This window comes from Lethenteron reissneri, chromosome 29, assembly GCF_015708825.2.
Source record: "Lethenteron reissneri isolate LAM-NWPU_2019-01 chromosome 29, ASM1570882v1, whole genome shotgun sequence".
Lineage (NCBI taxonomy): Eukaryota > Metazoa > Chordata > Hyperoartia > Petromyzontiformes > Petromyzontidae > Lethenteron > Lethenteron reissneri.
Window position 1 is genome coordinate 10,903,541 of NC_083807.1, and position 26,056 is coordinate 10,929,596.

The 26,056-nt window shown below is 50.0% G+C and overlaps 1 protein-coding gene across 1 annotated transcript in view; it reads left to right on the forward strand.

Moving 5' to 3' along the window:
• LOC133349237 (zinc finger protein 40-like) overlaps positions 1-26,056 on the forward strand; it is a 96,328-nt gene that overhangs the window by 50,085 nt on the left and 20,187 nt on the right. Inside the window, 2 exon segments of the mRNA XM_061562562.1 lie at positions 16,302-16,379; positions 18,245-23,364. Of these exon segments, the coding sequence (XP_061418546.1) occupies positions 16,302-16,379; positions 18,245-23,364 (5,198 nt within the window).

Sequence of the window (26,056 nt, forward strand, 5' to 3'; positions counted from 1 at the left end):
GGTCTTTCGGAAAAGTCGTCACGTAGATTGGTTCAAAGAAAATAACAAAAAACTACGACTTTTTTTCTGATGACGACCGCTTGTGTTGCGATAGAAACGTATTTTTTTTGTTATTTTCTTTGAACCCAAATAATATGAATTCCTGCAGTTACGAAAGCTTTAAGGCAAAATCTATGGCTATTTTAAGTCACGTGTATACTCTTTACATCATGTTTGCATATTTTTGTGCAAAAATATGCCATTTCCCTATCTCACCCATGTGACATTTCTCCCCATCACATGTGTATATCCTCAAAAGTCGCCTTGTATATTTTGACACCACGAGGCAGCAGCAGCATATTGTGATAACGTCATATGTACGATATATCGTACGAGTTCAAAAATTATGCGCACACAGCAGCATTCGTAACACTTGCACGCGGTCTGGCACACGTCCACTCGCATATCGCCACGCACACACAAGTACACACACACACAAGTACACACACACAAGTACAAACACACACACAAGTACACACACAAATACAAACACACACACAAGTACAAACACACACACAAGTACAAACACACACACACAAGTACAAACACACACACAAGTACAAACACACACACACAAGTACAAACACACACGCACAAGTACAAACACACAAGTACAAACACAAGTACAAACACACACACACAAGTACAAACACACACACACAAGTACAAACATACATACACAAGTACAAACACACACACACAAGTACAAACACACACACACAAGTACAAACACACACACACAAGTACAAACACACACGCACAAGTACAAACACACGCACACAAGTACAAACACACACGCACAAGTACAAACACACACGCACAAGTACAAACATACACACACAAGTACAAACATACACACACAAGTACAAACACACAAGTACAAACACACACACATAAGTGCAAACACACACACACAAGTACAAACATACACACACAAGTACAAACACACAAGTACAAACACACACACATAAGTGCAAACACACACGCACAAGTACAAACACACACGCACAAGTACAAACACACACGCACAAGTGCAAACACACACACACAAGTACAAACATACACACAAGTACAACACACACACACAAGTACACACACACACAAGTACAAACACACACACACACAAGTACAAACACACACACACACAAGTACAAACATACACAAGTACACACACAAGTACAAACACACACAAGTACACACAAGTACAAACAAGTACACACACAAGTACACACACACAAGTGCAAACACACACACACAAGTACAAACACACACACACAAGTACAAACAAACACACACACAAGTACACACACACACACACAAGTACAAACACACACACACAAGTACAAACACACACAAGTACACACAAGTACAAACAAGTACACACACAAGTACACACACACACAAGTGCAAACACACACACACAAGTACAAACACACACACACACAAGTACAAACAAACACACACACAAGTACAAACACACACACAAGTACAAACAAACACACACACAAGTACAAACACACACATACAAGTACAAACACACACACACAAGTACAAACACACACACACAAGTACAAACACACACACACAAGTACAAACACACACACAAGTGCAAACACACACACACAAGTACAAACACACACACACACGTACAAACACACACACACACAAGTACAAACACACACACACAAGTACAAACACACACACACAAGTACAAACACACACACAAGTGCAAACACACACACACACAAGTACAAACACACACACACAAGTACAAACACACACACACAAGTACAAACACACACACAAGTGCAAACACACACACACAAGTACAAACACACACACACAAGTGCAAACACACACATACAAGTACAAACAACCACACACACAAGTACAAACAAACACACACACGTACAAACAAACACACACAAGTACACACACACAAGTACAAACACAAGTACACACACACAAGTACACACACAAGTACACACACACGTACAAACAAACACACACAAGTACACACACATACAAGTACAAACACACACAAGTACACACACACGTACAAACAAACACACACAAGTACACACACATACAAGTACAAACACACAAGTACACACACAAGTACACAACAACCGCCATTCGCCACTAAGTGGCGGTGACGTCACCACGACGCTTGTGCCAGGCCATGTGCACCTCGAGGCCACGTGAACTGTCGACCTACACACACAGCCTGGAGCGTGACGCTGCCGAGAGGAGAGTGGTGGTGGTGTGGGGTGGTGGTGCTGGTGTGGGGGGTGGTAGTAGTAGAACTTGGGGGGTAGGGGCAAGGTATTTGCCTTGCAAACACAACCGCCTTGGCTGCTGCTGCTGCTGCGGTTTTGAAGGCAACGTCACAAAAAGGCATTTCCCGAGTGTGCTGCTGCTGCTGCTGCGTAGCGCTCGCAATCGTCTCTGGGTGGGTGGGTGGTGGTGTAAGAAGAGAAGCTTTGGGCTCTCCCTTTGCCTTCCAAGAGCCCAACCCCCCGCCCACCACCACCACCACCACCACCGTCACCGTGACCGCCGTCACTACTTGACACGAGCACAGCGCTCGCTGCGCACTCCGCTCGCAGTCTCAGCTCAGCAGCTCAGCGTCCAACTCGAGGTCACCGCAGCCGGAGGAAGACTGCTTCGTGAGTGTGGGTAAGGGTGGGGTGGTGCCCAAGGTGTTGTTCCCCACGGAACGTAAGGCGAAGTTCCTCCTCGGCTGTGTGAGCGCCGAGGGGTTCCCCCCTTGCAGGAGATTTCTCCACGTGCGCAGCGTGAATGGATCGGCGAGGCAGGCAAGTTTGATGTAAGTTTGTGTGGGAGAGACCGCTCGGTGGTGTGCTGACTTCCTTGTGACCGTGCCTCTCTCTTTCTACTGGATTTTCTGTTTGCACATAGTCACTTTGAGATGTTTTCTTGTTCATGTGTTTTTGTTTGTTGCGGTTGCACCCGATTCAAGAGACGAATGGCTCACGGGGGCTATGCCAAATAAATGAAATTGAAAACTCTGTCGAACCTCGCTCTCGTTTACCTGCTTGAGCACCTTTCAACAAGCAGGGTAAGGCACTCAAACTTGAAGGTTTCTGCTACTTGTTCTCATCAAGGGGCATTGTGGAGGATACATTTTGTTTGTTATCGTCGGTGTCAAAATGCAGAGGCATTTGGTCAGTGCTGTGCAGACGTGTGACAAGGCGAATGCATGGTGTGGGGTGTGATGTTAATTCCTGTAGCTACTAGACATTGATGTGTGAGTGTGTACAAGTACGTGCTCACAATGCGCAGCAAGCAACGGAGTTAATTATTGCGTGCAATGTAGAGAGGGGGGCTTTTGGTTTGAGAGATAGATGGGTGCTCTGTCAAGCCGTCGTTTTCAAAGCGTTGTCTTTCGACCGGTCAACTCCTGTTTGCATGTTGTACTCACGCCGTACATGCACACTGCTGCTTCGAGAACGAAATAACCGCGCGTGTTGGATACGAGGTATCTAAAGAAATGGCCTATCGAAAATACATTTTTAATTTTCATTCCCAGTAATAGACTGTTAATAATGTCGCCACACAGGTATTTAATGTTAGGATAGGTGAAGCTGGTGGTGGATGGATACGAGAGCACGCCCATCACGAGCAAAGTCACTGTGACTTGTGTTCAAAGCAGTGTGCTTTTATCAGAAGTCGTCCCTTTGCCTTGGGCCCACCAGGTGTAAATGCAGGTGTTTCTGATCGGAACGTTGCTTATATTGAGTGTGCTTATGTTCTACCTTTTACTCTACTTTGTATAATAATTATATAAAAAAAAACTTAAATGGGGCATTATCATTGTACATAGCCAGTGTTTGATTTGTGTATTAAAATAGCTTTAGACAGTAGTTAAATACATTTGTGTTATTTATACATCAGCAGTGAACCGCTGAGAGTGTATGAAAGCAAAATGGGCTTTGGACAAAATTCCTTGTCTTGATGACAGCTGAACATAGGCATGAATGTGGTGGACTGTTGACATTTTAAGCACAATTTTTAGTTGGTCTGCTACCGCACAAATTTTGAGTCAATTTTCAGACAACCACAATTTAGCAGCGGGTCAGATCTTGGCTAATGGTGATGACGACTACGTTTGGTTGGGATTATAGACTAAAGCGCCGCTGTCGCATTTACACATCACCCCAGGAAAGGTGTGTCACTCGCCTCGATCGTTGTGTAAAATATGACACCCACACACACATGGTGAGAAAAAACATCGCACTTCATTCAAATCGGGCCCGTTGCGTGGTGAAGAAATTCCGCAAGTCGATGTTCTCTCCGTTGAATAGGAATTCCCATCTGGCAAACATGTGCAGTAGTGCCCAAATATTACAATTTGTCACAGAATTATGGGAGAGTACCCAGAATTCTGTGCAAGTCCAGCAAAGTGTGTTTACGTTCACAGGAGGCCGATCTTATCTACAAGCATCCAAAATAACAAGGCGGCAAAACGGCTAGGCCATATCTTATCAGTTACACTATGAGACCTCCTTTACCAGTGGCAAAATATAGTTAATAGCAGAGGTGGGACAAAGTCATTGTTATGCAAGTCCAAGTCGAGTCTGAAGTCATCAAATTCATGACTCGAGTCTGACTCGAGTCCAAGTCACATGACTCGAGTCCACACCTCAGAGGTGGGACAAAGTCATTGTTATGCAAGTCCAAGTCGAGTCTGAAGTCATCAAATTCATGACTCGAGTCTGACTCGAGTCCAAGTCACATGACTCGAGTCCACACCTCTGGTTAATAGGGTTTTACCCTTTCAACTGGTACAAAGACTGACACCTTTATACAAGGCATCATGTTTGCAATAACCACAACACAAGCAGTCAAAATGCAAACAAAAAGAAACAACTCTGATGATGATAATGATATGCCAACACCAATGGAGACAAGGCTCTAAGAAAAGCTGTCTCGGGTGTGGACCAATCAACTTCAAGGACAGTGCATATCATCATCAGAGTTGTTTTTTTTGTTTGCATTTTGATTGCTTGTGTTGTGGTTATTGCAAACATGATGCCTTGTATAAAGGTGTCCGTTTTTGTACCAGTTGAAAGGGTAAAAAACTATTACTATATCTTATCAGTTTCACTATCAATACGTGAATCGTTGGCATATTAGAGTTCTATCTACAGCCGCACAGTTGTGCCTGTTTGGTGTTATGTTCAACGAATCCCTCCCTCTACAAATTGTGGGGCTTCATAAAAAAAAAGGAATTGGCACAGCCTAGGGGCTTGTTAAACAACTCAACATGCTCTATAGTTGTCAAGATGTTGTGGCAATTACTGTTGTTGTCTCGGCTCATTAAAGACAATTACCTTAAGTCATTTTGTTGAAAGTGGCTTTGGTGGCATCGGGTTACGATCGACCACGCTGGGGTGAGCGTACACAAAGTTTGACATCCTCGCTTGGGGGAATTTGTGGGAGCTGGAGCTAAAGTCAAAGTTGTCACGAACGTTTAGAAGGATGCCTAGTGCAGAAATCCTTATAGAGTAGTGCACACAGAATTCGCTAAATTTGTTTAACTTTTAACGTGCGTGTGCTGGTGCTGTTTAAATGTAGCTGAAACAATCAATTATGGCCCAGCTGGCAAAACTGAAGCTTTTGCTGAATAATTGCGGGACTTAGGTTATGCAAAATGTCCCTGGTTGATTCGTGGGGGCTACTACTAACACGGTTATGCGCTGGTGCGTTAACCGCGGATCCAGAAGCCGGGAGAGATTGCTCTGCAGCCCAGCAGAGGGCACATTTTTGCAAAAGCAACTGACCACGGAAGGACTTTGTATCGGCTGCAGAGAGGGAAATCCTATAAAGCCAGTGTGAAGCGGCTGTTGAACGGATCCCATATCAGTGTGAGGAGGTCTTGGAGCGTTGGCTCTTGAGTGTGCATGGATGGGCTCCAGTGGTGAAGTTGAACTCTTAATACCTGAAGTTAAAAATAATAATGTGAGTTGGTGAAACAAAAAAAATTAACACGAGTAATAATTTTCATGCCTTTTTCACTACTGCTCAATTAATGCGCCTCCCCTGCACACCGTGTCGGTCGTGAGAGGTTGTTTGATCATACTTCATCACACTGGCCATTATGAGGTGATGAAGTGGTGGATGGGGTCAGGGGGCGAGGTGGTAGTTGGGGTGTGGAGAGGGGAATCCCCTTGGACTACCTCCGATATAATCACCGATGTTATCCACGGCGGAGAATTAAACTCGTGTCACTGGGCTAGCCATCATACCACCTCATCGCCCGACTCTGTGAGAGTACAACACAATTGAAGTATACATTTTATATGAATTCATGCCCTAACATATGACATTGAGTTGCAAACAATAGCAATGCATTTAATTATATTCAACGTAAATGGCCCTTATCCTGGTGAGAGCCCAATTTTAAATTATTATTTTTCTAGGGGGGTCGTGGGGGTCTATTGTCTTTTGTTTTGATTTGCAGATCATTTTCACGATTTGCACTTCTGGGCCACAACACCAGAACACAGTGTGGCTGTACCCTTGTGAATTATGTCACGGGGACTGTAGCACCTATTTCTCAGAAGCCATTGGTAAAAAGACTTTCCTAGGCTGCTACGATGAGAATTTGACCATCGATTTCATGCAAACGTAAATCGGCTCCGTTGCAAACGTGCTGTCCAGTTTGCGTAACTGTGGAGTGTGCAGGCGGTGCAACTGCGCCAGGGCCCATGGGACCAGAAGGGCCCCAGGACCGGGCTATGAAGATGAGATTAATTGAACCGGGGGGGGGGGGGGGGCATATTTCATTCCTTGCAGCAGGGCCCATGCGACTTGCGCAATGCCACTGGTGCTCACCACTCAGGTCATCCGGTCTCGCAATTAAACTCGTCTGTCAACTTTCGCTTTAAGCAAGTTAATGCTATAGGCAGCACACAAACTCGTTTCAAAATGGCTTCAGTGTTGCAGAAGGCAGCAGCCCACTCAGTGGGGGAATTTACGCTGTAAATCGGCTCGTGTATGGCCGTACCTCGAGCCAAGTTACGGTAAACGGTGACGGCGCGGTGAGCTTTGTGGAGAATCGCCAAGTGCCATGCCCACGCAGCGTGAGTCATGGCCTCGGGCAGGCGGGTGTGCGGGCTTGAGCATGGCACGACTGAGTCACACCGTGACCTCCCGGCAGCGACACGCAACCCATGGCACGGGCCCTCTCTCGCCCAACGTAGCCAACGTCTGAAGTGGCAACAACGATAACAATAACAATGGCGACAAAAGCAACAGCAGTGATGATAATAGCAATGGCTATCATTATCAGCCACGAGCAATCAACTGCTGGATGGCGTGTTAACGTTATGCCCAGCCACCTGCACATGAGCTGATTCCATCGCTCCATCTACCACCCCTCCCACTCTTCCCCGAGTGTTGATTTGCACCCTGGCCCACATAGATTAGCACGGACGGCCGCACTAATAACAATAATAGGAATAACGTGAGTGACGATAACACCAATGGCTAATTCTAGATTTGAAGCTTTCGCGACTGCAAGGATTCATACTCGTAGGTTTTTTTCGGTAAAGTCACGTAGGTAAAAAATAAAATTAATAGAAACAAAATAAAATAATAAATCACGACGTTTCGGAGGCAACGCAAGTCTCCGTCATCAGGTGGGACCGTCACAGCTAGATTTACTGTATCAAGTGAGGCCCTCACTTTACCGAAAAAACCTAAGAGTATCAATGGCTAATCGTTTTCAGCTGTGCTCTAACCACTGCTGGATGAAGACACCCCCAATCAACCACCATCTGTCTCAGGTGTGCGATGCAGCAATTCGCCACGTACCTGCACTCGAGCTGGATTTCATCGCTGCCTGTCCTCAGTGGACCTTCCCTCTCGGACCGTTTCTATTTTTTGACTGCCACTTCTGTCCATTATTTTTTGACAAATTGGCCAATATCCCTCCTAGCGAAAATGCTATAACGATGCCTTTAACAATAGCAACAATGACAGCATTGACAACAATAGCATGATTACAGCAATAAGGACAACAATGACGGTCGTAACAGTTGCAATAATAAAGCAAAAATAGTCCTAAGTGGTTTTCCGCTCAATTGAGTATTGGGTGACATGGAAAATTCAAATTTATTTGGCAGGGGTGGGGGGGCAAGAATATCTATATAACAACCAAGATGTAATTTCTGAAAACGTGGCAAGCATTATATCCACCCCACAAGTAAGAAATGGCTGAGTCAACCCACCACCATGCATTTAAAGGTGCAATTTTTCTTTTGATAATTCGTAATAATTTCAATGTGCAACGCACCACACAGTGTATTCACTCACACTCACTCCCGTAGAGAGAGAACAACGCAAGAGGCACGATAAACCACAGACGAGCAGGAAGGCAGCAGCCAGGTGGTGAACTGGTGGAAAAATCTCCCCCCCTAAGCTCTGTGGTCAATATATATTGGGGCGCCACGGTGGTGAGATGTTAACTACCTCGTGGGTTCGATCCCAACCCTTGACGCCTGTTTTCTTTGGAGTTTGCATGTCTCTCTCCCCGTGGTTGCGTGGATTTTTCTCCGCCTCCCCCGGTTTTTCCCTCCATTTAGAAACATGAGAGTATTTGGGCTGCTGTAAATTTCCACATGATAAGCCACTTCGTTGAGCAATAATTTGTGGCCAGGCCTCTTCTGAAAAAGTGCTATATAGCTCCGTGGGCCTTACCTGGTAAAATAAAAAAAATAGTAAAAAAATGTTAATGCTTAGGTGTTATTGGCCAAATCATAAGTGCTTACATGTGAAGTTAAACTGGAGCACCCGGAGAAACCCCATGCGTGTCAGGGGGCACAACTCTCCCATACAAACAGAACATGTGGAGTCCACATTTTTGCTGTACTGCATTCTCCTGGTGAGCCCAGGGTACGGTGGCTCCTCTACTCCATTTGTGCGATCCGTCAACTCTCTTCCTCCACAGTGCTGGATTACAGGCCCACGTACATGGCACCTCCACCTCACTTTTGCGAGCTGCGTAGTCTACTTCCGAGCTACCTGGCAGAATTTACTTATTCGGTGGAGTATTCACACTGTACATTACCTTAGACAACAACGGCTATGATGATCATTGTCTCGATAAATATAGTGGAACTTTCCTTATTAATGACGTCTATTATCCGTGTCTTTTGAGCAACAACTCCACTTATATTTGTTTTTACTCCAGATAAGTGCTGAGGCGTCAGCATTACATTCAACTTTAGAGGTGTGCTCAAAACATGGTCGCATTGGGTGCTAAGTTGGTCCTGTTGCCTGTGTTTTATTTACTCCGTGAATCTTTTTTCCGTGCACATTTCGCGGGAATGACAAGCTGAGTATAAAAGCCATCCCATTATCCGCGTTTATCTGTGGTTAAGAGGTGTCACCAGGAAAGCGGTTTCCCAGAAGTGCTAAATTCTTCATATTTGTACTTTTTTTCCCCAGATAGGAGTCGTGTGGTAAATGCATTCCATTTCATTGCATGAATAAGGGGACTTATTTTTGTGGGTAAATGCAACGAATAAGATTCACCAATAGAACCCCCGCCCCCCCCACATCAAAGTGCCACCAATAATCATACTGTATTAATATTGGTGATACAGTACTGGCAAAAGTGGAATAAAGAACAAGATGACTAATAAATCTTGATTTTAAGCTTTCGTGACTGCAGGAATCCATACTCTTTGGTTCTTTCGGTAAAGTCACGTAGGTAGAAAAATTATTTCATTTGAAAAATTATTGTATTTTTCTACCTTCGTGACTTTACCGAAAGAACCAAAGAGTATGAATAATAAAATCATGCAAGCATTTGAATATTTCCTGTTTTTCTACAATTCAGCATTTATAACTTATTGGACTAGTCTGTACTGGAAAAGACGCGTCATATTCTATCGATATTGGGTCATAAATCAATTCTAACTTGAGGCACTAAAAGCCAACCGCACTGTTTTGAAACATTGCCGGTGTTATGCTTGAAACTGTTCGCACCTCATGGAGAGCCATGCAGTCAGTGAAATGGCAATTGGAGAAGTCTGTGCCAGAATTCACATGTTTATTCTCACAAGAACTGGAAACTTAACTTTCAATTTTTAAAGCCTGCCAGGCAGGCGTCACTATTGTGTGTGTGTGGGGGTTCGTCATTTCTTTAAAAGATTACACGCAATTAATGCCTTAGCCACCCACCAGTAGGCTTACGCGATGCTTTGAGTCATTTTGCCACAATCCGGGGTTGCAATTCGATTCAAGCGGTTATCATATTTCCCGTTTTCTCTCCATTGGTTGTGTTTTTTTTCATCTCGATTACACAATGGTGTTCCCGTTGTAATCCTTATTGTAACAATATGATATCAATTTCACAAATAGTCAAAAATTAATTTCTAAACGCACTACTTGACACATTTTCAAGGAACAGCAGCAGCAGCGTAAGTTGTCTTCCGCGCCTCCTTGCCCGTAGTACACGCTTCTTTTTCACAATCTCCTAATCTAGTTGCTGATAACTTCGCCTTTCAAGGGCACTCTTGACAAAACAATTCACGGAACTTAATTTCACAATAGCCGATGCATTCATGCGGTGTTGCGTCTGTACTGTCATGTTTTCTCATTTTCTGACTCGTATGACCGCGGGGGAGGTCCCCTAGCTTTCATTCCAAGGATGTGACCAAAGCAGCATAGTTACACACTGAGTTAACCATCACAGCATCCGTCAGGGTGCAATCGTAGCACTGACAGGAGGGACACTCAGCCCCCGTACATTTTGTGGCAAGCATTCATCTCAAGGAAGTAACTGGGTGGCTTCAGGGTGTGGCTGACGATGATGCATGTGGCGGAGCTCTAGCCAAACGCTGCTGAAATCTTCAGTTCGAATCCCAGGCTCCCACTTGAGATAAAACTGGTTTCTCAAGCGTAATCGGCGTTTGACGATCGCTGCCCAGTCACCAATGACTGCACAAGAAAACAATTGTAAACAAAATAATGTTTTGCTTAACACGTCAGCCTAGCTGTGAGGGCTTATAAATGTATACTGTAATTTGTTTGGCCAGGAAAGCCCCAACTGACTCTCAAGAATATTTAAGAAAGGCCCTTTCTAGATTAGAAGTTTTCGTGACTGCAAGGATCCATACTCTTGGTTCTTTCGGTGGGACAGCTGGGGCGACCGCTTGTGTTGCGATCGAAACGTCGTAGTTTTTTGTTATTTGTTATTTTTTTATTGTATTTTTATTTATTTATTTACCTACGTGACTTTACCGAAAGAAAGGCCCTGTTTGGGTTTTTTTTTCAATTCCTTATGTAAATATATACCCACATGCGAGGGTATAACACTCAAACATCCACACAGATAGTGCAAATTATAAAGCAATTGTTATGAATGGGATGAATCCATCGGAGCCAAATATTCCAACACATTCTCACCGGACCCACATCGTTGCTGCTTGAAGTTTAAAAAAGCACAAGCAAGAAAACTCTTTGCAAACGGGCAATCTTTATTTAAGTGCTGAGAATTCTACCAACAGTGGGGAACAACAACAACTAGGCACCCAAGTGCATCTGCATGTGCATAGAGGTGGCCCTGGTGTGGCATGTGCCACTCGTGTTCAATGATGGAATGGAACTGATGATGCTGGAAGCATAGTGTTGCACACCATCGTTATAATAATCCGTAACCAATACACTGCTTGATAGAGTCCGTCCCCAAGCCGCCACCATATCTTACGTTCCTGAATTTAAACAAAGACAAAGATCCCCCATATAGTCTTAACAGACTGTTGGGCCAAGTGCTGTTAGCGAGCACCTATTAAAGTCTGCACGGCACACGAGGGGGTGGGTGGTCGGCACGGCGCCCGGCCACTTTTGTCTCCCCCAGTGGCGATGTTTACACACCGCACCAAGGCTGAGCCGACCTAGGGGAGGCCCAGGACTGGTTTTGATAATCGTCACTGGTGTTGGCTGTCAGTGGAAATCGAACTTGCGTCGCCGGGTTTGTAGCACAGCGCGCTAACTGCTACACTGCCGCTCCCCACAATTGAATAATCCGCCTAGCACCTACAAGCGTGCTGATTTCATCATTCCGTATCGGAGGCCGCCACTGCATCATCATTCTCACACGCTACCCATCATCCCTTGTCTCGACGTGTTGCTGTCCAAACCCGCATACCTTTCTTAGCAGTAATAATCATGTCTTTGTTCTCAATTACAGTTGTTTCTCTTACAGTTTCGAATCTTAACTCCATGTATACGCATCAATTCCCACTCACTCAAAATGCCTTTTCATATTCTTGTTGCTGCTTTCATGCTCCCATTGCTCGCTGTGACATTCAGTAATTTCTGTGTCGTGTTCTCTGATGTTACTTTCTCATTCTTTTCCTTATTGTTTTACGGAGTCCCAAGCATCAATGGCTTAGTTTCGCGTTTACGTCTCTTTTACCATCTCTCGTATTACTCGGCAAGTCTTTTGTGGTTTTAGAGAATATTTTGCCCTGCTTGCTGTTTAACCTTTGCCCCCACTTTCAAAGCACTATCCATAACTCCCCCACCCCCGGAGGCCCTCATACATCCAGCAGTGGATTGACAAAAGGGATTTACATGTTAATGTTTACAATCAAGCACTTGTGTATCAAAACACGCTTGAAGTTTGTGGTTTCCTGTGGAGCTGCTGTCACGGGCAGAGTTCACGAAATTGAAAATCCCCTGTTGGCAATGCACAGCCACTCGGCATTGAAAAATTAAACAAATATTTGAACCGGCCCTACCCCACTTTATTGTTCTTTACAACACTGGCAATTTGAAAATAAAGTAAAAAAAACTATCCTCACGGCACTAATACTGAGATGACAAACCACGCGAGCTGGTATTGCCACCCAGTTCAACGAATCTGTTGTGCAACCATTAACAAGCTGGGGGAAACGCCAACTGTGAGACCCTGCCAGGGCATTTGCGTATGAGTCACATGTTACGCATGGTCATGTGTGCAACGGGTGCCTTGAGCGTTGTGTTTGGGGGATGTGAGGGCGGTGGTGTCAGTGTTTTGTTTGCTTGGTGGTATCGTGGTTAGCCCATTGCACTAGGAACCCGAGACCCGAGTCCGATTATCGCTCATGACCAACACCAGTGGCGAATATTTGAACCAGTCTTGGGCCTCCCCTAAGGTGACTAAGCCTTAAATGGCAATCTTGAGAAGACCAAGATGACCGGGTGTGGTGCTGACCGCCGTGCCGGACTTCAAAGATGTTAGCTGAAAGCACTTTGCCCCAGAAGTCTGTAAATGCGATACCGGGGATCTTTGTCTTTGTGTGGTACTCTTTGTAGTATTGTAATTGTTGTCGCGATTAACGCTCGCGGTGTAAATCGTACATAGATTCGTCGATGTCGATTGTTATGCTCATGATGCATAAATCGAATTGCGTATCTTAAGAATCGGTTTTCATTTCATCAAAACGTTGCATGTAATGTGGCTGACGCGACCGCTGCAGTGACGAGAGGCAGCCGCGTTCACCGCAGTGGAACAACGAAAGAGAATCGACCCTTGAATCCCGACACTTGCACACGAACAACAGCAAACGCTCAGCGTGTCCCGAGTTTTTGTCTTTCCCCGTGCAAGGTCAACATTAGAGAGACAAACGCGGCCGTCTATCGACCCTTAACGGGTGTTCGCCCCAACGTTCCCACCAGTTGAAAAGGGGAAACGCGTCTTTGTCTTGGGAAGGGAGTTCATGTGTGTGTGTGTGGGGGGGGTCACGACAAGAGAAGGCTGCGTGACAGACACATGGGCGTGACGCACACACCTTCCAACGCCCACACCTCGCGTATCCTCCTGCCCCGAGGCTCCAAGTCAACCCCCCCACGTCTTCCTGTTCAGCCCCTTGAGGGACATCTGATGCCACTTCCAGCTCGGCGCGGGCGTCTGCCACTGCGCAAAAGCCCCCACGCCCCCAGCTGTCCCACTTGTGGACAGGCTGCCTGGCACAAAGACAAAAGGTCCACCCGTATTGCCTTCACAGACTGTTGGGGCAAGTGCCAGTTCAGCCTCATTTGAGGCTGAATTGACCGAGCTATGGGAGAGGCTTGGGATCAGTTCAGATAATCGTAACTGGTGTTGGCCGTGAACGGGAATCTATGTCGGGGTTCGTAGCACGGCAAGCTAACCACTGCGCCACTGCTCCCCGCAGACTCCATCGCACACTGCCATATATGACATCACCGAAGCATAGCGTTGCAAGCACCCACACCCCCTCGTACGATAGATACGCTTCCTCTTTTTTTCTGTATGTGTGTACAGTGCTTGTCGAAGCTATAATCACAGTTGTAATATAAGCCACACATCCTCATTTTACACTCTCAATGTAAGGGTGTGTGGCTAATGATGCGAGCACACTTCAGATATAAGCACAGTTGCACTTGTTCCCAAGGGGTGTGCTTATATCTAGCATCTGCTGTGCTGTACTGTCGGGGCAAGTACTTGTTAGCGAGTGCCTATTATCATAATCTTTTATTCAGCCCGGAGGGATCCGATGAGCTGTGACGCTCTTTTTGCACAGTTGTCCACTATGCCCGTGCTTCCCTATTAAAGGCAGTGGTGGGTTTCAGCCCCTTGGACTTAGGGCGAGAGTTGACCGGGAGGAGACCAGGGTCAAATGTGCGACCCACCCATCGCCACCAAACCTAGGCCTGGAAGCTGGGTCACTGCGATTGAGGAGCAATGTGCTCACACTCCACACGCACAGACAAAATATCCCCCTGTGTAGTGTTCCTTCCATTTGTGGCAAAGTGCCGTTGGCGAGGTCCCCGCCTATGGCTGTTGCACAAGTGTGGTTAGTATAGCTAGCTACTACACCTGGTGGCATGTGTCTCCCCAGCGCTGATGTTTGTAACACTGTATAAGGTACTCAATTAAATTTTAAGATTGAGTAAAAGAAGCAGGTGAGGTGGTCAGGGGGTGGCGCAGGACAAGTTCTAATACAACTTGCCACTGGTGTTAGCCCTGGCCAGGAATAAAATTCGGGTTACTGGGTCCGTAGTTCAGTGCACTAACCACTGCGACACCTAGGGTTGCCACGGTCCTGGAATTGGTATCTGTGTTCGGGTGGCAGCAATCAATATGTACCAATATCTGCTGGTATTGTATTGAGTCTAATTACGGTAGATTGAGATATGTCTGGGTTTGGTCCGAGTCGAAAAGGTGTAAACCCTGTCACCAGCACTCCATACATACACACACATTTGCTAACACACAGGCGCGCACGGGCACACACACACACGCGCTCCCCTACCTATCGTCGGTGAGGTTTGAACGCGAACACATTTTGTTGTGACGCTCTACTCGGGGACTCCAGTTTCCTGGGGCATGACTCGTCTTGTGGAAAGTGTAAGTCACGTGAGCTTCATCTCTCGGGCAGGGACACAGAGAACCCCAGCCTTTCTCTTCCATCAATCACAAGCACTCCAAGGCCCCCCTTTGTGTCCCTATCCGGGCCACTCGGTGTTGTTGAGATGAACTTAGATTTGGTCAGCTCGTCACACGGGTTTCCTGGTGCAAGTTCTGTGCATGCTGTTCGAGTCGTGGACTGTCTCCTGCCCCGATGTGCTGTGCTCGTAAACCGGATATGCGGAAATGTCAGGGGGTGAATGAAAGCAAACAACTGACCAAACAAAATATGTGAATGATGGTGCTGATTAAGCGCTCTCTATCTTTAAGATGCCTATCTCCGCTTCAACCGGCAGGTTGCTGCCTTGACCGTGCGGAACTTGCTTGTTGTTTTCTGGTTCGAGTAGGTTTCGGCGGACACGCGTGTGGTGGGGTAAAGTGTGGGTAACTCCCAAGTATGGAAGAGTATGCCAAATGGCCTTTAAAGGGACTCTCTTGAGCTCCCTCAAGCGGATGCGCTCGCGCTATCAGTGGCGTGAGCAAGCAACTTCAGGCTTACACTTTGTTAGAATACAACAAGAGTGGCAACTGTACACCTGCTTTGTCCTTAAAAGGACTCATCAGGATTGCAGTCTGAATCATCAGCATGCCACAACCCTCCCCCTCCCCGTCACAGTCGTTATCAACCGACGGGGAAGTCTGCGTTGTGCTGCATTACTTATTTACTCGCCGCAGCAATAACGTGCACCTTTGGAAGTTTGCCTCACCCTGCAGGGGAATTTCACTCGGTGTGACTGAGAGCGCCGCCGTTGATTTGGGGGTTTCGTGACGTCGTGCCAAAGCCTGTCTCTCGCGGTTTTGTCTGCCGCAGATAAACGAGAGGAAGCCAAGAGGGAGCTCGTGGGCACTGCTCTGCTGAGGCCACCGTCATCAGGAGCCAGCAGCACAGGTTCGTTACCGCTCTTGCCGCACCTCCGCACCTTTCTGTCGGGAAATATCGTCAGTCATCGTCAGAATGTTTAGCCAAGTGGCTGAGTGTCTCCAGTGGGCAGTGGGCTCATCGCTGAGTCACTGCTAGGGACTGTGCAAATCCTACAACCGGCCTGGTGACTTCTACTTGGAGTTGTAACGATTCACGGGCCTCCCTTGTGCCCCACCCCCTGAGTAGAAATTCAATTCAAAATTTGTGTGAATTTAGGGTTATGCTTTGAATCAAGATGAATTATTTTCTTAGCATGGGGTATGTAATGGCCATGGCCAATCGTGGCTTCTAGGATCATAATCATCACATTAGATACAACATTTAACGAATTTAAAAAAAGTTGATTCCGACACACGTGATCAATATGCAAGTATTGCGAGCTTAAGTATTTATATGAATAGAGGGATTGATGCACCGTCACACCTCTAACTTATACTGAGTATTACCAAAGCAGTAGCAACCGTGAGCAAACACTACAGTTGAAAAAAAAACATTTAACAGTTGATTTAAGAAGGACATTATTATTTATGACTGTTATTCTTAATGCAGTAAGCCTTGGCAAAGGAATTAATTTAAATCTTCACTTGCCACTTGACATATTGCAAAATAAAAAAAATATGCTCATAAATGATTGGATTTCAACTTGGTTCTTAACAATAGGCAGACCCCCCCCCCTTTTGTTTGCTGTTTTTTAGTGTTTTGTTTAAAAACCCAAACTGTTATGGAAACGGTTTAACCCTGCCAAGAATCGCGGCGTAAGCCCTCGCCCACCGCAGACTCTTAATGCTGCGCCGATGGCAAGGAATGCGGTGGGGGGGCGAGCCCGTCCAACCGTTGCGTGTCCTTTTCGCGAGCAGATGTTGCTCCGCTGCGGTTCCCCGGTGTCATTTCCTTCTGTGAAGTCGAACAGAAAATGAGCTCACTTCTCAGGCCGGCGCACAACTTGAGCCGCTGCTGCGAGTCATTTGCGTGGCCGTGTCACTGGCACACCGAATGATTCGTAAGTTTAAAAAAATGAAGAAAAAAATCTCACCGCCCCCCCCCCCCCCCGGATCCGCCCTTCTCCCCCCGGTGGTTTCCGTCGGGTGCAGTAAAGTCTGTTGAAAGTGGACGTTAAAGACAACCCTGTATTGTCATTTGTTAAGGGGCGGGCCGTTTGTTCGACAATTTCGTCGATCAAGGTCCCAGATTGGCTTTTTTGTGTGCACCTAATTAATTTGAGACGTTATTTATTTATTTTGATTCACCAGACGAGAGAAAAAAACACTCCTAAAGACTATTTCAGTAGAGCGCTCTGTGGAATGTTTGGGCATTTGATGTTTTTTTGAGTCTGCATACGCGTGGAGGAAGCGTGAATCAAGTCGAAGTGTCTCTCCGTGCTCTCATGATCGTGACGGCTGCGTAGTTTGCTCATCTCCTTTGCTGGCCCTGAGCCTTTGGAAATTCCACTTTCTTGACGTGGAGGCAAAGTCTCTCCCCCGTAGGTGATGCAAATAAATAAAAACCTAAGGGCGAGGGGTTTTGGCAGTGGTGTACAAGGAAAAAAAAATTCTGTAAAAAACCCACCACCTGCATCATTAGCAACTGCTTTCAAATAGAAAGTATACAGTAGTAAACATTAAAAAAGCACCGCTTTCTATAATTTCATATTATAAGGCAATATTTTCTGACATAGGTGGTGAGTTTATTTGTTTCTCCACAGGATACTTTTGAATTCAATTTAGAATTGAATGTAAGTAACAATGTGAAATTGGCTCAGTTTAAGCTGCTGATTCTCACCTGTTGTCGTTTAAACTTGAGCGACTCTTTCTGCTACTGTCTCGTCTCCGCAGAAACAGGGGGCTGTCGACCCGACTTCAAAAAAGTCAAACTCAAACCGACAAACGAGGGCTCTGCGGATACGGAGCCACCGATCCCCGCTGACCACAACGGCGGGCGGCCATCGCTGACGACCACTTCGGACCGAGCAACTGAGCGAGTGGCAGCCGAGCGGGCGACCGACGGGAACGCGAGCGAGAGCACATCCACCGTCCCGGAGACGGCCGCCGGCGAGCCAGGCGATGATGAGGAGCCCGCCAGTGCTGGGCGGGCTGGCGTGAGAGCGTCTCGATCCGGCGGGGACCCCACGAGCGGCAACGTCGCGCTGGAAGCCCTGCTGCAGGCCGCGGGGCCCGAGTTCGGCGGCCCGCCGCAGCCCAGCGGCATGTCGGTGCCGTTTGGCACCGGCGAGCGGGCCTACGTGACGCACGTGCCGCCCCCCGCAGCCCCGGCGGCGCTGCATCGCGGCCTCCCGGCTGTCGTGTGCCCTGCGCAGCGCCTACATGTTGAGCACCTGGCCACCAGACAGCACCAGCAGTACCAGCAGCAGTACCAGCAGCAACAGCAGGACGTTGCCCGGGCGGTGCTCTCATTAAGTCCGGGGAGGATGGGTGAATGCCTGACGATGGCCTACACCGCCAGCGCCCTGGTGTCGCAGCCAGCGTGCTTCCCCAACGGGCAAGGGGGCAGGGCGAACGTGGGCGGTCTGCAGGTGGGCGAGGAGGCGGCGTGCGAAGCGCCGGGCGCCGCCAAGGAACGGCCCAAGCGCCTGGGCCGCTACGTGTGTGAGACGTGCGGCATGGGCTGTGCCAAGCCCAGCGTGCTGGAGAAGCACGTGCGCTCGCACACGGGCGAGCGGCCCTACCCGTGCAGCATCTGCAACAGCGCCTTCAAGACCAAGAGCAACCTGTCCAAGCACATGAAGTCGCAGGCGCACGTGCAGCGCGAGGGCGGCTCGTGCGGCACGAGCGTCGAGCAGCAGCAGCAGGGGGAGGGCAGCGGCCGGGACGACGGGGACGACGCCGCCTCCGACTGCGACGGCGACGACGACTCGGACACGGACGACAGCCCCGAGGCGGCCGTCGCCTGTGGCCGCGTCGTCCTGGGCTGGGTCCCGACGCAGTCAACCGTCTCGGAACCAGGCGCCTTCGTGCACGGAGCCCACACGGAGATCGAGCCCGCTCGGGACGACCGGAAGTGCAACGGCGGCGACGGGCGGCGAGCGTGCGCGGACGAGCGAGCCGAAGCTGCCGAGCCCACGAGGGACCTCTCCGTGGAGCGCGCGCAGGGAATTGAGCAGCACAAGTTTGAGATGCGCCACCTGAAAATCAGCTTCGAATCCGAATCCGGCAGCCCCATGGGGAAGAACAGGAATGACTCTGGCTACCGGTCTTTTTCTGAAAGCCTGGAACTGCCGTCCGTCACACCAACTACAGCGCAGCACTTCTCCTTCACTGAGAGCGGCAGTGGGGAGGCGAGGCCCGTGAACTCGCGGCCGCCCGTGTTTGCCGTCGCGCCGGCTGCGGCGGCCGCAATGCGGATGGTGCCGCCCAGTGCGGAGCGCGTGGCCATCGACAAGCACATCGGCGACCACATCGACAAGCTGATCTCGCAGAACGAGGCGCTGGTGGACAACCGCGAGCTGGACAGCGTGAAGCCGCGGCGAGCGTCGTGCGCGCGCCGAGCCAGCATCGACTCCCCGCGGCCCTACACCTTCAAGGACTCGTTCCAGTTCGACCTGCGGCCCCAGGACCCACACGGCCGTGCGGGCCCCGAGCTTATGAGGAGTCCCCCGCCGTTTTCCCCCCATGGCAAAAGCGGCGTCAAGCCCTGGATGCCGCTCTTCCCTCCGCCAAAAGAACGCGGCGCGCACAGGACCGACGGCAGGGCGTCCGCGCCGCGCGTCTCCAAGTTTGCGTCGTCCGGCTCGCTGGGGCACAGCTTCGAGTCGCAGTGCGACGACGTGTTCACGCCGGGGCCGGGCCAGAGCCCCCCGTCGCAGTCCCCGCGCCTCACGCGCCAGGGAGCCGTGGACGAGGACGCGGCGCGTCTCAAGACGCAGTCGGTGGACGAGGCGTCGCGAAAGCAGTCCGTCGTGGCCGAAGGCGACGGCGACCATTTCCCCAAGAGTCGCTCGCTCGACGAGGTGGCCGGCGAGCGGAGGCCCGAGGGCGGCAGGAGGGGCCGGCGCGCGGCACGCGGCCGCGGGCTCATGTTCGAGTGCGACACGTGCGGCGTCAAGTACCGCAAGCCCGAGAACTACGAGGCGCACAAGAAGTACTACTGCTCGGAGCTGCACGCACCGCGCACGCGCTCCCTGGGCCCGCAGCCCGCTGGCAACACCCACCCGCAGTTGGGCCACTACAAGGTGTCGGTCGACAGCCTAGAGAAGGCGCCGCTCATGAAGAAGCGCAAGAGGGCACACGGCTCGGGGGACAGAGACGAGGAGGAAGCGGCAGTCCCCGGCGGCCGGATTACGCCGCCTGCCGCGCTCGGCGCCCGCGTCTTGACGACGTTCGTCGGGAAGCCGGAGCCCGACCTGGGCAAGTCCATGACGCTGCTGGACAAATTGGGTGCAAATGGCAGCAGTGCCTTCGTGTTCCCATGCGTGCGCTTTGAGGGCTCGGATGCCAGGGCAGGCGGGAACGAGCAGGCGTTGTCTTCCGGCTCCTTCGCTAAGACGGTGCCACTGCTGTGCGTGCCGCCCCGAGTTGGAAACGGAGCGATGTCTGATCAGGGGAGGTTGGGCGAGGGCTTCGCCACCTTTGGGCGGGCAAAGTCTTTCGATGTACCGCCCATGGCGAGAGCGAGTTCATTCGATGTGACGCGTGCTGACTCGGTCGGTCAAAGAAGGATCGGAGGTCAAATCTCCGTGATCCAGCATACCAAATTCCTGAACAAGGCGAAGTCCGTTGACAGCAGCGAGCCCCCCGCGGAGTGCTCGGCCACACTGTTGAGAAGCGCTCCGTGGAAAGCGTGCGACGTCGCCAGTGCCCAGGCATCGAGCGACGAAGTTTTACAGGAAGCGTCGCCCTGCGCCGTCCGCTTCCAGAACAGAGCGATGGTTACACCACAGCCTCCACCGACGCTTGCTGGTATCGCCATCAAGATTCCGAAAATATTGATCAGCACAGACTCGCAGAGGAATAAGTTCGAGCAGCAGCAGCAGCAGCATGTGGACGCTCCAGTCAGCGATTGCTCGCAAGTGTCCGTGAAGAAACTGCACCCGAAGAAGCAACAAATGCGACGTGTAATATTGGACCAAAATTTTGACGACGCCTCCAATGGGGAACCGAGCAGCAGGAGAGGTCCCTGGGGTTCCAACCCGGGCGATGGGGTGTATCCAAGCGTGGGTCTCGTGCAACCACTGGAGCAGCAGCAGAGGGGGCCCATGCGGCGCACGTCGTCCGAGCAGGCGGCTGGCTCTCCACCGTTCGTCGAGGTGTCTGAAATGCTCCGCAGCCGCTCGCTGGACTTGGGCGACGAAGAGCCGGGTGCCGCTCCAGCATCGGTCATGCGTCCGCCTCCACGCTCTACGATGCTGCACTCAACGCTGCGGCCCTCGCCCTTGGTTACCGCTTCCACACCCACCTCAGTGGTAGAGCGTGGCAAGGAGCCAAATCGAGACCAGCTCTTTATCCCCCACTACCAGATTCAGCCGGGCCGCATCGCTGAACGTGCGTCATCACCCCTGATAAACAAGCCTCAACATCGCTCCGACGTTCTGGAATCTGTACGAGATTTTGGCAGCTGTGACGCCTCATTGCGCGACAGGTGTTTAGCGATAAAGGGTCATGAACCCGAGGACTCGTGTGCCGTTCCTAAATCGTCCTTGCCGCCCCAAGGTGTTGCCATGCCTGTGTCATGCTCAGAAGAGCTCCCATGTGGCTCAACATCTTCACCACCTCAAGGCACTCTCCAGCTTTCCCCTCAGGTGTCAATACTATCCACACCAGCAGCCTTACCTCAGGTTCACCCACCGCTGTCGCCATCTTCATTCCATCGGGACCGAGAAACATCATCCCCATCGTCCAATCACGAAAGCCAAAGTAAAACCCTCGCACCGCATCCCACTCAAGCTCCCATTGCTGCTGCATCATCCCCCGAGGATCGGGCGTCAAGTGCAGCGGCGGAACATTCGGCCAGAAAACTCTCCCCGGCTCCGGAGTCGGACGAGCCGAACGCTGTCACAGCTCCTGAACACCCCGCGGCATCTCTCCTCGTCCCTCCTCGCGGCGCAGCTCCAGTCTGCTCGGCGCCTCTTCCAGGGGACGCTGTCCCGTCCTCGTCTCGGGCTCCCACTCCGGCCGCACCGGTCCCTCACCCCGACCCTTGTCAGCCACGCGGCGCCGGCTTCGATGCACGCGCCTGCGCGGGCCCCCCAAACGCTGGCGTCCTCGTGGCTCCTCCGGGCGGCCGTCACAAGGCGGGCTCGCGCCCCCCTTCTCCGGCCGCCGCTCCGTCAGCCGCTGCCGCTTCCCTTGCGGGAAATCCGTCGGCGGAGGCGCCCTGCAGGAAACGACCGCTTGCCACCGCAGACGAAGTGGGAGAGGGGCCCGCCGCCGAGCGGCAGCACGGCAAGTGCGCGAAGCAGGCGGCGTTCGGAGCTGACGGCGCGCAGGCGAACGCCGCTCCCACCAAGCCGCGCAAGCCCTTCCTGCAGCGGCAGGAGAGGGTGGAGGACCCGTCGGTCTCCGCTTCGAAGCCGGAGGAGTCGGCGGAACACGCCTCCGAGACGCCCAGGAGCAGAGGACGTGACTCCTCGGTGACGGTGACGGTGACGGCCGGCGAGGTGGACGCCGCCGACCCTCGGCCCTGCGCAGCTCCGAGCGGGGGAGGCGGCCCCCCTCTCCCGGGGACGAACGGCGCAGCGGACGTGTCGTGGTGCTACCTGCAGGCGCAGCCGAGCCACCACGCGCAGGGTGACGGCAGGGCGTCGGTGTATTCTCGCTGGGACGTCGGTGACGGAGAGAAGGCGGCGGGCGGTGGCGCGGGTGGCGCCGGCGGTGTCGGTTGCAGGCCGCCGCCGCCGGCGCCCAGTGGGCCCGGCTGCGGAGCGTACACGACGGCAGTGGCTGTGCCGCAGGAGTACGGGCGGGTGGTGCAGTCCTGCGAGTGGAAGAGCAGCCAGCAGGTGAGACTGGACAGAGCGACTCGCGGCTCCGCTCGGCTCCCTCTGAATGAACTTGTCGCATTTTGGTGATATCTGTTGAGTCTCATAGTACAGTACTATGTTGCGTATCCACCGTGGACAATTAATCGCCTACACCCAGTGCAGTACTTGTGCATCGTGTAAGCGTCACTTTCTATAGCCGTTGACATATCCAACCTTTTCACATATCCACCTATATATACCTCAGTCCCTAGTGAGTTGGATATGCGGTGTTGTACTTGTTTAAATTGTACAAGACTGTGAACATGTTTATGGAAACGTTCAGGAAAACAAATTTTATTTTTTTAAAGAAAATGTATCAGGTGTAGAATAACATTATCCTTTACTCGCGAGCGGTCTAATTTGGGTCTCCCTTTTTGTCAGTCGGATCCTCCATCGAAATGTTTGGCCAATTCCATGAATAAGAGTTTGGCTTCATGTGGAAAGCAGGGGTACCAAGAGAATACCCACGCAATGCCAATGGGGAGGGGGGGGGGTAACACTCCAAACTCTGAACAGATAGATCTCTTCTTCCAACTCCTGGCCACCATACAGGCCTGGTTATGATTTAAAGAGGGCAATATTTTGACTAAGGTGCAAACACTCCTCTTTCAAATTGTTTACGATCCTGAGCAAAATTAACACCAAACATAACAATTAGCCTACTTTAACAAGTAGGCTTTCGTGACTAATATCATCCATAATAGAGGTTTTTTTTTACTATAAGGTACTAACTTATTAACTAAAAACGTGTTAACAGGTGCTTGGTCTATATTCATATGTGAGGAGTGAAAAGTTATTCTAAACTAATTTCAGGCCTACTTTATAAGCTCTTTTTATCCTGTGCAACATTGTTATAAAACCAGCAATCTTCTGATTAGTTTGCACACCATCGTAGTAATTTGCGAGCACCTTTCCCAGGTCTGTATTGCACAAGATGTACTCTGATGAATCCCCGGCGAGTTAAAAAGATGCACAAGACTGCAATTAAAATTTAGAATGATCACATTTTTTATTGTGCTGGAAGCTTCATTATAGGAACGTAATGTTTCATTGGCTCTATTTCGCCCACAATACACACATTGAACCGTGAATGTAAGAATCGCTTACACTTCATGATAATTGTATGTTAACTGTGATATTCAGGATATTGGAACTAGCGAGACACGCAAAGCAAACAAGGCAGCACAAACGAAACAAATGGAATCAAACGAATGGAATCACGACCGTGAAATGTGACCGTTCGAACATTTTGCCGGGGTCGGCGCTGGGGGTTGACGGTGGGCGATGGGGTGGATTAGGGTCACTTAGTTACGTGCCTTGCGAATACCCTTCTTGGAAAATGAATGAGCCAAAGGCGGCTTGCGTTGCTCTGAGCTCGTGACGGCCGGAGAGAAGCTGTCGCTGGAGGAATGCTGCCAAACGGCGCTCACTCTCCCTGCCGCAGCCTTTTCCATGGAAAGTCTTCAGATTCTGCGGGCGCGCGTGAGACGGGGGTGGGGGGGAGGGAAGAGACCCTTGGGAACATGGGTTGTCACGACTGCAATACTCATGTGTGTACAGTATACAGAGAAGCATTGGCCCCACTACTTGCACTGTTGAGCTCTCCGATGTGTTTTCTGGTTGTACGGGGAGTGTGTGTGTGTGTGTTTTTGGTATGATGTCCAAAAATGCGGTCAACATGTCCGGCAGCTTCTTTAGGAACCGAATCATGCTCCCGGCACGCGGACTGAAACGTCGGAACATTATGCCGAACAACACGAGCAGCACAACCATAAAACGCAGTGAAGAGCTAATTCTCAACAGCCGTTGTTAATCCACTGCTGAGGGGGAAGGCCCTCCCCCAAGCCGTGTCGGTCGTGGGAGTAGCTTGACCATACTTCACCGCTCGTTGTTGTGGATTGGCGAAGTTGGCAAGGGGAGGAAGTGCCTAGAACCGTTTCAGGGCTCACGCGCCACTGAGAGTGGCCGTGGCTCTGGGAATCGAATTCAGGTTGGCAGGTTCATAGTGCAGTGCATGATAATTACCATTGCCCCACGGCTCCCCCTGTGTACATAGTGTGCCGTCATGAGCATGAAGTGTAAAACATATCATTCTACAGTGGGCTGTCACAATATGTTGATTTGAATCCCGATACTTACAAAGTTAACATTAAGCTTGCAATATTTTGAAGCTCCGTTTGTAAAATATTCTTAGCGAATAAGTCGCGCATTCGATTTAAAATTGACGTTTTGTATATACACTCCAGTCGCAGTGTATAAATGCTCAGAATGAGCATTGGGTGCAGCTCGTATCAGTCGGTGGCCCTGATTCACTGGGGGGAATTACACGTTCCTATGACGGGTAGTACTGGACGCCATAAGATTAAAATGCTTTTACTCTTTCTAACGATAGTGCAACTCTCATGGCCATCTGTGCCCTAAACCTTAGTGAAGTATGTGGCCAAAGGGTTCCCATGGTTCTCGAGAGGAGAAAGCGAGTGAGAGCGTGAGTAGTGAGGGCACCATGGTGGCGAGATGTTAACTACCTCGCCTGGTATACAGGAGGTCGTGGGTTCGATCCTGACCCTGACGCCTGCTGCTGTATATTTGGAGTTTGCGTGTCTCTCTCAGCATCATCACGGTGGCTAGTAGATGTTAACTACCTCGCCTGGTATACAGGAGGTCGTGGGTT